This window comes from Astatotilapia calliptera, chromosome 6 (assembly GCF_900246225.1).
Source record: "Astatotilapia calliptera chromosome 6, fAstCal1.2, whole genome shotgun sequence".
Taxonomy (NCBI): Eukaryota; Metazoa; Chordata; class Actinopteri; order Cichliformes; family Cichlidae; genus Astatotilapia; species Astatotilapia calliptera.
In genome coordinates this window covers 37,006,675-37,022,044 of record NC_039307.1, presented here as the reverse complement: position 1 = coordinate 37,022,044, position 15,370 = coordinate 37,006,675, and the positions used below count along the sequence as shown (strand labels likewise).

Here is a 15,370-nt window from a genome sequence, read left to right as displayed (position 1 = left end):
AGACTCCTGAACTCTGCCTCCTGACATCTGACCCACGTTAACACACGGACTGGACATACACACACACACAACCACCTACATACACACACAATGGACAACTGTACCCTCAAACACACAATAATAACATGGACTGAACCACCACTCACAACCACTAGCACTTTATATAGCGTCTTAACTGCACTACTGCATAGTTCTGTGTAAATAATCATACGATAATTTTTAATTCTACAACTGTTTACAACTTGCATAGTTCACATTTCTGTATAGCTGTATATCTCATATTTCTGTATAGTTTTTTTTTCATATTTATATCCTGTTCATAGCCTGTACATACTTATAGTTAGAGCATATTCATAACATACTTCATACCGTGTACATATTACATACCGTAATAGACCCATTTCTGTAATATACTCACATATCTATATCATTGCTAATATATATTGTAATATATCTATATCACTAAAACACTTCTGGATGGATGCAAACTGCATTTCGTTGCCCTGTACCTGTGACATGTGCAATGACAATAAAGTTTAATTCTATTCTATTCTATAATTTGGATAAGAAACAGAAGGTTAGTTACCTTATATTCAATGTTCCCTTCTTCAGCCTGGAAATGTAGAGAAATGTAGGGATAAGGTTAGTTAACACATTAATGATATGAACAAAACTGTTCTAACTATAACATAGATCATGTAGTCAAAGGTATGTTGCCACCCTGGCAACAGTTTTTCAATTTTCAAATCCAGAAGAAAGTGTTCAACTCCCCAGAATGTTGGTAACAGAGACACTCAGCCGTCATTCATCACTGCCAGGATGAACTAAAACACTAGAAGTCGCCACCCAGAGAGGTCACTGTGGGTGTGTTTCTCAACAGCAGGTATATAGCATATAGCAGCAGAATTGTGTCTCAACTACTTGTTTACCTACAACATGCTGTTGTCAGTTTCATAGTATAGGTCTTAGCATATGTATTGACTTAATGTGTTTTCATGTTTGAAAGGTTTTCTTTGTATTTGTTTGTCATCTTATACAGTCAGAAAAACACATACATATATCTCTGAATCTGCAATTTGTCATATTTATATGCTGTATTCTACTTATTGGAGGGCAGATTACTCTTTATATACTCCTTACATCTTGGATCTTTCTCTGTATTAGACATACAGACAAAAACTAAGAAACAAAATGATTTAACTACATCGATCTACTTTTTTCAAGATTTAGTGGACAACCTCAAATTCTGCTTTTTCAACTTTTCAGGGCCTGACATTTTTTGGGCCATTTTCTTAGTTTCTCTTCGCACACTTTTCATTAATCTAGTAATGTATGTATTCTGGATGTATTCATATATGTGTGTGTGTATTCTCATTAAAATCTTGCTAATGTATTTATTTAAGTGAAGCATCAACTCTAAACAAACACTATTACTACAGTCAGGTTTACAGATGTGCTGTTACATATCACTGTGTTAAGAAAACATACTTTTAGCTAAACATACTTATGTGGCCCCTCCTACTGCATGCCCTTTTCTGCCAACCGGATTTAATAATAATAATGGATTGCATTTATATAGCGCTTTTCGAGACCCCCAAAGCGCTTTACAACTCCACTAATCATTCACACACTGGTGGAGGCAAGCTACAGTGGAGCCACAGCTGCCCTGGGGCAGATTGACAGAAGGGAGGCTGCCATATTGCGCCATCGGCCCCTCTGGCCATCACCAGTGGTGAAGTGTCTTGCCCAAGGACACAACAACCAAGACTGTCCAAGCCGGGGCTTGAACCAACAACCTTCCAATTACAAGACGAACTGCCAACTCTTGAGCCACTGATTTAGTGAAATCCTCCTGCAATTTCAGTTTCCTGCGATAAATTACATTGTGATTAATCACAATCTAATGGATTGCTCAGGCCACTTCCTTTATTAAGTGGATTAGTATCTCAATTACTAGTCAATTGCCTTTGCACTGCGTACTTCATTTTAATATGTTTTCTCAACGGTTTGCTATTCCATATATCTCCCACCATTCTTAACTTTGCTCCAGTCGAGCTAAAACGTATTTGACTATTATAAAAATGTAGAAAAAAACACAGATTATTTTGCTGAATTAGTATTGCTAAATTCTTCACTTCACTTTATGAGAATGCGTCAAAATCTCTGGCCTCTGCGTGTGGAATGAGTTTCCTTCAAACCAGACAGCGGTAAAATATTGTTGTGTAAAATCAAGGTCATATAAGAGTATTTTCCGCCATGTTATAGGTAGCTGTATGGTGTAAACAAAGTGTAGCCGCAAATAACCTGCGCTCGACTATGGTTTGCTACAGTATCACTAGCTAGCTTAGCGGGCTGGAGGTCCCATAATCATGCCCAGGCTATAGAAGGGTAGCTACCTCCGGTGGTAAATACGGCGGTGGCGTTTTGTTCCTGTTGTTCTTTTTGTTCCTCCTTCTCTTTCCTCTTTTGCCTCTTCTCGTTCGCGACTTCTTCGACGTTATCCTATCATTATTACCCGAACCTGATCCCTGTCTGTCTCTGTTGTGTCCGACTGACACTGCACCACCTTCGGACAAATCCACCATCGCTAATCTTGGAGTGTTAGCTCCTAGCTTAGCTTGAAAGCGTAGTTTTCCGTGTAAGAGCAACTCACGGCAGTCAAGTAAAATGTAACACTGCTCGGCGTTGTAACATCACAGCGTATAAAACACACGGCCTGTGTGTGTGTGAAAACCTACAGTGAAGGATGCTCTCTCCTCAGCATCCCCACAACAGTTGGCAAATCTACTCACGTTTCCGGCTGCAACTTTCAAAATATTTCAGTGGGCGTAACCAGAAACGAACCTAAACTTCAAAATAAATTCATTGTTTGTTTAATGTTATAGTGTAACTTGTGTACTTTTTTTTAATTTATTGTATATTTTGAAAGCTTATCAGATAGTTGCTGGGGTAAAACAGTCCATAGCACTGGACAGAATTTTTTCCTTAAGTCCGTTACTCTAATAAAGGTAAAAGAGATGATATATGAGCAGAATTCCAAAAGAGAAGCATGAAGGAAAATAAATATCATGGTCCTGAGTCGGTGACCCAGTGTTTTTGTTTGTTGTACTTTTTCTTTTGATATTGTTATGTATTATGCTGTTGTGTTTTGGTTTCCCAGGGTTTCGTTTGTGCTCTCTCTGTTTGGTGTCATCCCTGCCTGTACCGCGGTAAAGTGAGCCGTCATTTGTGAGCCGCGGTCAAGCCAGCCGCCTCCTATCCGCCGCATAAATTTCCTTGCGCTTTTACACCACTCTTTACGGTAGCGCCTTTTCGCTTTATGTGCCGATTGAAAGCCTATACCCGCGCGCACGTGCACGCGCGCGAACAGTCGCGCGCGCGCGCGCACACAAATTACAATGTAACGTCCCGATACAGTCAATACAATTATGGAAATGTCAGAAATTCATTAAAAATCATCCTGAGTAGTTGATGTACAACTTTCAACACATCCCCCCTCTGGGACACCTACTGTACCTGTGTGCCAGGTTTCAGCCAGATTTACTGTAGAATTCCTCAGAAATTGCAGGGTACTTGTATCCAATGCAGTCGGCCAATACAGTAGAATTATGTCAATTTTCAAAAATTCATTAAAAATCATCCTGGGTAGTTGATGTCCAACTTTCAACACATCCCCCCTCTGGGACACCTACTGTACCTGTGTGCCAAGTTTCATCCAAATTTACTGTAGAATTCCTCAGAAATTAATGGAAACATTTATTCAATCTAATACAGCCAATACACTACAATTGTGTCAATTTTCAAAAATTCATTAAAAATCATCCTGAGTAGTTGATGTCCAACTTTCAACACATCCCCCCTCTGGGACACCTACTGTACCTGTGTGCCAAGTTTCATCCAGATTTACTGTAGAATTCCTCAGAAATTAAAGGGTACTTGTATCCAATGCAGTCAGCCAATACAATTTAATTATGTCAATTTTCAAAAATTCATGAAAAATCATCCTGAGTAGTTGATGTACAACTTTCAACACATCCCCCCTCTGGGACACCTACTGTACCTGTGTGCCAAGTTTCAGCCAGATTTACTGTAGAATTCCTCAGAAATTAAAGGGTACTTGTATTCAATGCAGTCGGCCAATACACTACAATTATGTCAATTTTCAAAAATTCATTAAAAATCATCCTGAGTAGTTGATGTACAACTTTCAACACATCCCCCTCTAGGACACCTACTGTACCTGTGTGCCAGGTTTCAGCCAGATTTACTGTAGAATTCCTCAGAAATTAAAGGGTACTTGTATCCAATGCAGTCGGCCAATACACTACAATTATGGAAATTTCAGAAATTCATTAAAAATCATCCTGAGTAGTTGAGGTCCAACTTTCAACACATCCCTCCTCCGGGAAACCTGCTGTACGTCTGGGCCAAGTTTCAGCCAGATTTACTGTAATATTCTTCAGAAATTGCAGGGAACTTATGTTCAGTGCAAGAAAGGCTGAAAGACGACCACTACTGAACAAGACACACAAGCTGAAACGTCAAGACTGGGCCAAGAAATATCTCAAGACTAATTTTTCTAAGGTTTTATGGACTGATGAAATGAGAGTGAGTCTTGATGGGCCAGATGGATGGGCCCGTGGCTGGATTGGTAAAGGGCAGAGAGCTCCAGTCTGACTCAGACGCCAGCAAGGTGGAGGTGGAGTACTGGTTTGGGCTGGTATCATTAAAGATGAGCTTGTGGGGCCTTTTCGGGTTGAGGATGGAGTCAAGCTCAACTCCCAGTCCTACTGCCAGTTTCTGGAAGACACCTTCTTCAAGCAGTGGTACAGGAAGAAGTCTGCATCCTTCAAGAAAAACATGATTTTCATGCAGGACAATGCTCCATCACACGCGTCCAAGTACTCCACAGCGTGGCTGGAATGAAAGGGTATAAAAGAAGAAAAACTAATGACATGGCCTCCTTGTTCACCTGATCTGAACCCCATTGAGAACCTGTGGTCCATCATCAAATGTGAGATTTACAAGGAGGGAAAACAGTACACCTCTCTAAACAGTGTCTGGGAGGCTGTGGTTGCTGCTGCACGCAATGTTGATGGTGAACAGATCAAAACACTGACAGAATCCATGGATGGCAGGCTTTTGAGTGTCCTTGCAAAGAAAGGTGGCTATATTGGTCGCTGATTTGTTGTTGTTTTGTTTTTGAATGTCGGCGAGGATTCCGCACGGCACTCCCCTCCATTCACCTCGCGAATCTCCGCTCTCTTCCAAACAAAGTCGACGAATTACTGCTCTTAAACCGGACTAACAAGGACTTTGCACGCTCTGCTGCCCTCTGCTTCACTGAAACCTGGCTCAGTGAGCGAGTCCCAGACGCTGTCTTAAATCTGCCGGGCTTCCAACTTCACCGGGCGGACCGCGAAACAGAGCTCTCAGGGAAAACAAAGGGTGGTGGAGTCTGCTTCTACATTAATGAAGGTTGGTGTACTGATGTCACAGTGTTACAGAAACACTGCAGCCCACACTTGGAAAGTTTTCTCATCAACTGTAAACCTTTTTATTCACCGCGGGAGTTTCCTTCCTTCATGCTGGTCGGAGTTTACATCCCTCCACAGGCCAACGCGAACAACGCACTGTGCGAGCTGGCTGACCAGATTACTACCCTGGAGAGGAAATTCCCGGATTCCTTTACAATTATTCTTGGGGATTTTAACAGAGCAAACCTAAACTACGAACTCCCTAAATACAGACAGCATATAGACTGCCCCACCAGGGACAACATCATACTGGATCACTGCTACACCACTCTAAAAGATGCCTATCGCTCTGTGCCCCGGGCAGCTTTGGGACATTCTGATCACTGCATGGTCCGTCTTATTGCAGTTTATAGGCAAAAACTCAAACGTGCCAAGCCTGTAGTCAAAACTGTGAAGAAGTGGACTAACGCAGCAAAGCAGGAACTGCAGGACTGTTTTGACTCCACTGATTGGACTGTTTTTGAAGCTGCATCTGAGAACCTAGATGAGCTCACGGACACTGTGACATCATACATCAGTTTCTGTGAAGACGCGTGTGTGCCAACAAAGACCTTTTGCACATACAACAACAATAAACCATGGTTCACTCCTAAACTCCAACATCTTCGCAAGGCCAAGGAGGACGCCTACAGAAGTGGTGACAGGGCCCTGTACAAGCAAGCCAGGAACACACTGACCAAGGAGATCAAAGCAGCTAAAAGGATCTACTCCCAGAAGCTGGAAGAACGGCTCTCAGCCAACGACCCTGCGTCAGTGTGGAGGGGCCTGCAGGAAATCACCAGCTACAGACGCCCCCCACCCACTATTGAAGCAAACAAAGACCTGGCCAACGAGTTAAACACTTTCTATTGCAGGTTTGAGACGGACAGACTCCCACGCCCCACCCTCCCCTCCCCAGGGACATTGCTTCAGACATTGACCCCCAACACACCTTCCACCTCTCCCCCCTTCACCCTGCCCCTCCCCAATCAAGACTCAACGACCACCCCCACCCTCCCCAATCCAGACCTAACGACCACCACCACCCTCTCCAATCCAGACTCAACGACCACCCCCACCCTCCCCAATCAAGACTCAACGACCACCCCCACCCTCCCCAATCCAGACTCAACGACCACCACCACCCTCTCCAACCCAGACTCAACGACCTCCACCACACCTCTCACCCCCCTTTCCTCCTCCCTGAAACTAAGAATACACACTCAGGATGTGAGCCGACTATTCCAGAAACAGAAGCCCAGGAAAGCCCCCGGACCAGACGGTGTCTCACCCTCCTGCCTCAAAACCTGTGCTGAACAGCTGGCTCCCATCTTTACTCGCATCTTCAACAGATCCCTGGAGCTGTGTGAAGTTCCCTCCTGCTTCAAACGCTCCACCATCATCCCTGTTCCCAAGAAACCCACCATCACAGGACTGGATGACTACAGACCTGTCGCCTTGACGTCTGTGGTCATGAAATCCTTCGAACGACTGGTGTTAGCCCATCTGAAAGACATTACAGGCCACCAGCTGGACCCTCTGCAGTTTGCCTACCGGGCAAACAGGTCAGTGGATGATGCAGTGAACATGGGGCTGCATTACATCCTGCAACACCTTGACCGCCCGGGAACTTATGCCAGGGTCCTGTTTGTGGACTTTAGTTTGGCTTTTAACACCATTGTGCCTGAACTTCTTTCCTCCAAACTCTCCCAGCTCAGCATGTCACCAGCTACCTGTCAGTGGATCACCAGCTTCCTGACAGACAGAAAGCAACAAGTGAGGCTGGGGGAGATCACCTCTGAAACCCGGTCCCTCAGTATTGGTGCCCCTCAAGGATGTGTCCTCTCACCACTACTGTTCTCCCTCTACACTAACGACTGCACCTCCAAGAACTCTGCTGTCAAACTCCTAAAGTTTGCAGATGACACCACTGTCATTGGCCTCATTCAAGATGGTGATGAGTCTGCATACCGGCAGGAAGTTGAGCGGCTGGTACACTGGTGCAGTCAGCACAATCTGGAGCTGAACACTCTTAAGACTGTAGAGATGACAGTGGACTTCAGGAGACATCCCTCAACTCTGCTCCCCCTCACCATATCAGACAGCCCTGTGTCGACTGTGAAGATCTTCAAGTTCCTGGGTACAACCATCTCCCAGGACCTGAAGTGGGAGACCAACATCAACTCCATCCTCAAAAAGACCCAGCAGAGGATGTACTTCCTGAGACAACTGGGGAAGTACAGTCTTCCACAGGAGCTGCTGATCCAGTTCTACACTGTGGTCATTGAGTCTGTCCTGTGCTCCTCCATCACAGTCTGGTATGGAGCAGCCACTAAACAGGACAGGAACAGACTGCAGCGGACTGTACGGGCAGCAGAAAGGATCATCGGCGCCCCCCTGCCCTCCATCCAGGATCTGTACCTCTCAAGAACCAGGAAACGGGCAGGGAAAATCATCGCAGACCCCTCACACCCTGCACACAGACTTTTTGATCTGCTGCCCTCTGGCAGACGGTACAGAAGCCTGCAGACCAGGACCACCCGACACAGGAACAGTTTCTTTCCCCTCGCCATCTCCCTTCTTAACAGTTGACCTGTCACACTGCCAGGCTGCAACTGCACCTTATGTACATTTTGTAGTATTCATTCCACCTCATTCATTTCTGTATTTTATGTATATAAGGTTAGATTCGTTATTTATAGTTGGTTTACATAGCTTTGTGTATGTATGTGTAATGTGTATATATAGACACTTGTGTGTGTGTGTGTGAGATTTACATTGCTGTACTTGAGAGCCACCATCTACCGGAACCAAATTCCCTGTATGTGTCTGCACATATACAGTACTTGGCCAATAAACACGATTCTGATTCTGATTCTGATTCTGATTCTGAGATGTATATTTGTGAATGTGGAGATGTTATATTGGTTTCACTGGTAAAAATAAATAATTGAAATGGGTATATATTTGTTTTTTGTGAAGTTGCCTAATAATTATGCACAGTAATAGTCACCTGCACACACAGATATCCCCCTAAAATAACTAAAACAAAAAAATAAATAAAAACTACTTCCAAAAACATTCAGCTTTGATATTAATGAGTTTTTTGGGTTCATTGAGAACATGGTTGTTGTTCAATAATAAAATTATTCCTCAAAAATACAACTTGCCTAATAATTCTGCACTCCCTGTAGGTCTGTTGACAGAGCTCTGTACAGGTCTGCTCGAGCTGACCTGAAAAGGGGTCCCACCTGTCCAGCAACAACACATGGCATGGAATAATAGACATCATAAACCACAGAGGCAGAACTGTGAAAACAGAAAACCTGAGTGTGCAGCTAGCAGAGGACATAAACAGCTTCTTTGCCCGCTTTGAAACACCACAACAGCAGCATTCATCTGCCTCAGCCCTGCTCCCATCCTCATCCTCACCTGGTTCCTGCACCGCTCCATTCACTGTAACGGAGCACGATGTCAGATGAGTGTTCCTAGCAGTGAACCCCAGGAAGGCGTCCAGACGGAATACGTGGTAAAGTGCTAAGACCATGTGCCCACCAGCTCACCCTCATCTCCACCAGAATCTTCAACCTCTCACTGGATGAAGCAGCCATCCCATCCTGTCTAAAATCAGCCACAATCATCCCAGTGCCAAAGAAGTCTCCCATCACCAGCCTGAACTATTATTGCCCTGTGGCCCTCACACCGGTAATCATGAAATGCTTTGAGAGACTAGTCCTTCAGCACCACCAAGGATTACCTCCCCCCAGAATTCGACCCCCACCAGTTTGCATACCGTGCAAACAGATTCACAGAAGATGCCATCACCCTCCACTCGGTGCTGAGTCACCTAGAACAGCGGCAGAGCTACGCCAGAATGCTCTTTGTGGACTACATCTCACCCTTCCACCACTCGCCCATTGAGAGCCTACTAACTTACTGCATCACAGTATGGTACAGCAGCTGCACTAAGGCGGATAGAGCCACCCTCCCAGCATGTTTGCAATGAGTAGGAGATGCTCTGTATCTCACTGTACAACTGTATAGTGACAAAGGTATTGGGTTCTTTTCTAAAAATTGCTATAAACAGAGGAACCCAATCTGATGAAAAGTGGCGAATATTTTTTTTCAAATGACTATTTTTAGTGGATGTTTGATATGGAGGCAGAATGACAGAATGTTAAAAGAAGTTACTTTTAGTCATTCTAAGCTGGGCATTGCGTTCTCTGGCTGTTCAAAGCCATGGAACTTTAGACTTTCCAAGCAAATAATGATGGCCATGCTGATGTTCTTTTCAGTACATTTTACTTTATGTTCATTTTCATTTTTATGATGTTTCTATTTTTACATAATTCCTCCCACATAGCAAAATTGGTATGGCCTGGATCTGTCCCACACAATGTGCTTACACATGGCCTGCGTACCGCAAAGAATGACGGCCCTATGGTGGCCCAGATCTGGTTTACCAGAGGTGGCCCACACATGAGCCAGCACAAGGCCAGTTGCAGACACACTGCTGGCCCTGTGCTGGCCCAGAACAGTTTCAGCTCTGGCCCCAGATGTCAGCCTAATGTGTACCTTAGCCATGTAAGCCATGTAATAACAACATGTGCTGGAACATAATAGTGCAAAAGTGACATGACGAAACTCTGTTCAGACAGTGAATGGACTGATTCTTATACAGCACTTTTTTACTCACCCATATTACTCAAAGTGCTCTATACAACATGTCACATTCACCCAATCAGGCCAAATGTGGCATGCCATCACATAAACAGTGCCATCTTACCATGCCAGAAGTCATCCAGCAGTGCCGGCTTGACACCAGATCCAGGTAAGACCCGTCTGCTATGTGGGATGACTTGTTCTTTTGGCATTTTAGTTGTGGATTATGTTTGGACTGTGTCTCTTGCCCTTTCAGTATTGTTTCCTTGTGCTTCTAAGTGTCCCTTTGTTTCTTTTTAGGTTATGTAGTATGGGTTAGAGATATTTTGTATGTTGTTTTTGTTTAATAAATCCGCCTTTTGGATTATTCCCTGATGTGCCTGAGTTCTGTTATTTAGTGTCACTTTGAAAGGACACACATCCAGCATTGACATATAATTGTTCTTTCAATTTTTGATAAAGATTACAGTGAATTGAGATGTAACTTGGCCCAGACGTACGGTAGGACGCCCAGAGTAAGAAAGTGTTGAAAGTTGGACCTCAACTATTATGGATGATTTTTAATGAATTTTTGAAATTTCCATAATTGTAGTGTATTGACTGTATTGAATTGAATAAATGTTTCCATTAATTTTTGAGGAATTCTACAGTAAATCTGGATGAAAATTGGCACACAGGTACAGTAGGTGTCCCAGAGGAGGGATGTGTTGAAAGTTGTACATCAACTACTCAGGATGATTTTTAATGAATTTTTGAAAATTGACACAATTGTAGTGCATTGGCTGTATTAGACTGAATAAATGTTTCCATTAATTTCTGAGGAATTCTACAGTAAATCTGGCTGAAACTTGGCACACAGGTACAGTAGGTGTCCCAGAGGGGGGATGTGTTGAAAGTTGGACATCAACTACTCAGGATGATTTTTAATGAATTTCTGAAAATTGACATAATTCTATTGTATTGACTGTATTGCATTGAATACAAGTACCCTTTAATTTCTGAGGAATTCTACAGTAAATCTGGATGAAAATTGGCACACAGGTACAGTAGGTGTCCCAGAGGAGGGATGTGTTGAAAGTTGGACCTCAACTATTCAGGATGACTTTTAATGAATTTTTGAAATAAACATAATTGTAGTGCATTGACTGTATTGCACTGAATATGAGTTTACTGTGATTTCTGAGTAATATTACAGTAAATCTGGGTAAAAACTGGCCCAGAGGTAAAGTAGGTGTCCGAGAAGAGGATTGTGTTGAAAGCTTGGCATCAACTTTTAAGAATGATTTTTAATGAATTTTTGAATATGCAACCAGACTGTCACGATGGCTGTATTGGGCTGTTCCATTGTAATTTGTGTGCGCGCGTGCGTGTGACTGTTCACGCGCGTGCATGTGTGCGCGAGTCTAGGCTTTCAATCAGGATATAAAGCGAAAAGGCGCTACCGTAAAGACTGGTGTAAAAGCGCAAGGAAATTTATGCGGCGGATAGAAGGCGGCTGGCTTGACCGCGGCTCACAAATGACGGCTCACTTTACCGCAGTCTGCCCAGGGGCGGAGCGTGGGGGTGGCTTACTGGGCTTAAGCCCGGGTTGTTTTGTCAGAAACCCGGGGTCTTTTGGAGTGTAATTTTTTCATAGTTAGATGTCTGGCTGACAACTGTATAAAACAAAAAGTACACACAATATTCGAAGCACATAGTGCACACTGTGGGAATTTACGACTGTGCGTGAATCCCCCCTGATATTGGTATGATCCGAGCTCAGGCACTAAGTGACTGAGCGAGAGGGCGGGGCAGCTGCTGCCTGTGTGCGCTGTTGGAGAAACGGAGCCAGCCATACTAAGGAGAGCTTAAGTTTGACCAGTTACCAAAGAAAATCATTCATACCGTACAAATAATGTAAATATGACGGTGCATCACGAAAGATTGATATCAAACTGATCACTTGACCAATATTACGTTACTCGCTCTTCAAGTGAATCAACAAATGGCGAAATGAAAAGCCGAACAAATGCTATTTTTTTAGAGTCTTAGCTTACGTGTGTTTATTTCATATTTTCAGTTCTTACCCTCCCCGACTAAATCGGTTTCAGTTATGTACTGAAATATAAGAATGGACATTAGAGGCTTCTTTCAAAGAAAAAACTCAGGTAAATGTTATTTTATATATTATGCTTTGTATGTTGTTCAGTATATTTCTATGCAAAACAAGAGGGATTTCAGTACACAGCAGGATATTCACATTTGTTTGTTTGTTTTTTTGTTTTTTTTGTTTTTGTTTTTTGGAAGTGACATCAGAAACAGCAGCATGTGACATCACGTGATGGCGGAGCTTCAGTTCATCCTTTGTCATCCTTTTTTTTTTTTTTTTTTTTTTTTTAATAGGACAGGGGGAAAGAAAGAAAGAAAGAGGGGGAGAGGAAGAAAGAAAACCAAAGGGGAGAAGAGACGGTGAGAAGGGGGGGAAGAGAGAAAAAAAAAAACAAAACAAAAAAAAAAAAAAAAACTCCTGGGTCACCTGTATGGAGAGAAAGAAAAACAAAAAAAACAGGGGAGACAGCAAACAACAAAGAGCAACATAATAATAAAATAAAAAAAAAAGCACCATCACAATAAACTAGCTAGTCATAGATATCAATAGTTACTAAATAATAAACGATATTGTGCAGCACGCAAGATAGACAGCGCACAGTGTGCTTTGAGGCAGCAGCCAAGAAAGCTGTAGTCCGCATCTGTGGGATATTCACATTTGTAACCAGATATTTACATACACTTTAGGGAGAAAACATAAAACATTTTTACTGTACAACATCAATTTAGAGTAAACTTTTGTTTTAGATAAATATTGAAATATCTTTTGAATTAGTTAAATGTCAGAATAAAGAGAGACAGAGCTGTCTATTTTTATCACTTTGATCAAATTTAGGAGTACATATACATTAAGTTTATTGTTAATTAGTAAGAAACTCCAGACGATTCCATTCTGAGCTGAAGAAGCTTCTGATTGGTTAGTAGAGTCCATGTGAGTAAACTGGTGGCACAGCTGTGGATGCATATAAGGCAAAACACAGAGCCTGTTTTTTTGAAATGGGAAAATCAAGAGATGTCAACCAAAACACCAGGAAAAGAACTGTGGAGCTCCATAAGTGTGGCTCAGTTTGAATACAATTTGGTGCCATTTGCAATTAAGAAATACAGATAGTTTCTCTCTTTACTCTTAAAGTTAACAAATATGTTTTTTATATTTATCAATCTAAAAAAATAAACATTTAGTCCGATTTGATGTTACAATTAAAAAGTGTTTGTGTTTTGATCTGAACAGTACATAAATATGTGGTTTCAACTGTATATTTGATGATTGTCAGCACAAAGAGGGAGAGAGAGGAACAGAGAGGGAGATGGAGAATGAGGACAGAACAGAGATGAACAAGAGCAGGTGAGACACACATGTTAGTCAAATGGTCATTTGCCAAAAGTATCACCGTATCATAGGTCCTCATGTATCTCGTACCTAGTGTTTCTTTTTAGGTTTGCTATTTTTCAAATTCTATATTTATTAAGTTCTGCAGGCTTGTTTGCACAACAAGGCTAAATAATTATATAAACTTTTCTCAATCTAAATATTGTACTTTGGTGGAATTAAAAAATAAGTGTAGTGCAGGTCTATGATGATTTTTAGTGCTACTATCATCTAGTTCTGATTCTGGTTCTGTCTTGGTTAAGTCCTCAGTAGTCCTGATTTTGAACTGTTGTAGTCCTGTTTTAATTCCGGATCAGTTCTGGGTCTGGTTGAATTGGGGTTTAGTCCTTGTGTCTTGATACAGCCCCGACTTTGTTCTGCCTTGCTGCTTAATTAAAAAACTAGTTTAAGATGTCCTGCACATGTGATATATATTTTTCCCTATATGAAGTCATTCTTTTTTGAACAAAACTCAAAACAGAGCCTATTAATCTTTCAGTCATTTCTAACCCCCCCCCCCCCAAAAAAAAAAAAAAAAAAAAAAAAAAAAATACCACATGCATACTACCCTTTAGGGCTAAGCCCCGGGTGTTTCAAATGTCTGGCTCCGCCTCTGAGTCTGCCTGTGTATCTTCCTCCGTCTCCCTGTGCATTCTCCCCGCGCTGTCCTCCCTGCAAGGTACCCTCACTGACGTTCAGGTTTTGTTGTTTAACTTTTAGTTTCCCCAGTTTAGAGTGTTTTCAGTTCTGTTTCTCGCCACCCTTTCCTTTGTTTGGTACATCACTGTCGCAATAAAGCTCGCTCACTTCAGAAGCCACCATTGTTAATTCTCTGCGAGCAGTGAAGAACCAAAACTAGGACTTGCAAGTTTTGCCGTGCCCCAGTGGCCAGAGCGAAGTTGTGCTGCAGATCCCAGCATGAAAGCTGAGGGACCAGTCAGCCGGCAGAAAGGCCAGTTGATGCCTCGACAGGCTGGCGTTGCTTATGCATAAGAGAAAAGCAACAATACAGCGTGCTTCACTGCTCCAAGACATCCGCGGTCCTTTCACACGGTAAGTATGTCTGTTATAGCCGTCGCTTCATAAATGGCTGTCAGCGCTAATTATTCAAACCCTGTCTAAAAGGCGACTCATTTGTTGTCCAAAAACATTTCCTCTAAATTTGCAAAGTTACTGATTTAAAAAAATATATTTTCGATTTTTAGCTGGATGCAACACACGATAGACTCTTGAGTATATTTAAATAGCAAAATTCACAATGGTATAACCATGTTAAACAAAAGATGCCCAAGTGTGCACCAATGCAGTTTAAATGCAAGCCTTTAAACTGTATGCTGATAAGTGCATGAAGTATACCTTTACCTCTATAGCTGAAAAGACTGTATTCATAATTTGTGGATCTGCTGATTTGTTTTTATGATTAATGAAAGACCAAGACAGACTTTTAATTCATTTGAAAGCCTGATGCTTAGCCTCGTCCACCCCAGTTGTAAAACTCAGAAACCAGTCTTACTTGTTATCATCTATCGTCCACCTGGGCCTTACACAGAGTTTCTGTCTGATTTCTCAGACTTTATATCTAATTTAGTTCTGAGCTCAGATAAAATAATTATTGTGGGTGATTTTAACATTCATGTAGATGCTAAAATGACAGCCTCAACATGGCATTTAATCTGTTATTAGACTCAATTGGCTTCTCTCAAACTGTAAAAGAACCCACCCACCACTTTAATCA

The 15,370-nt window shown here is 42.3% G+C and overlaps 1 protein-coding gene across 1 annotated transcript in view; it reads right to left on the bottom strand.

Annotated features, from left to right (window-relative positions):
• The window catches only part of gtpbp2b (GTP binding protein 2b), a 30,113-nt gene extending 27,312 nt beyond the window's left edge, over positions 1–2,801 (bottom strand). The window contains exons 1-2 of the mRNA XM_026172014.1: positions 2,397–2,801; positions 587–613 (exon numbers count right to left, since the gene is read on the bottom strand). Of these exons, the coding sequence (XP_026027799.1) occupies positions 587–613; positions 2,397–2,585 (216 nt within the window). The 5' untranslated portion in view covers positions 2,586–2,801. The remainder of the gene's footprint in view (positions 1–586; positions 614–2,396) is intronic.
• Between the last annotated feature and the right edge of the window lie 12,569 nt (positions 2,802–15,370).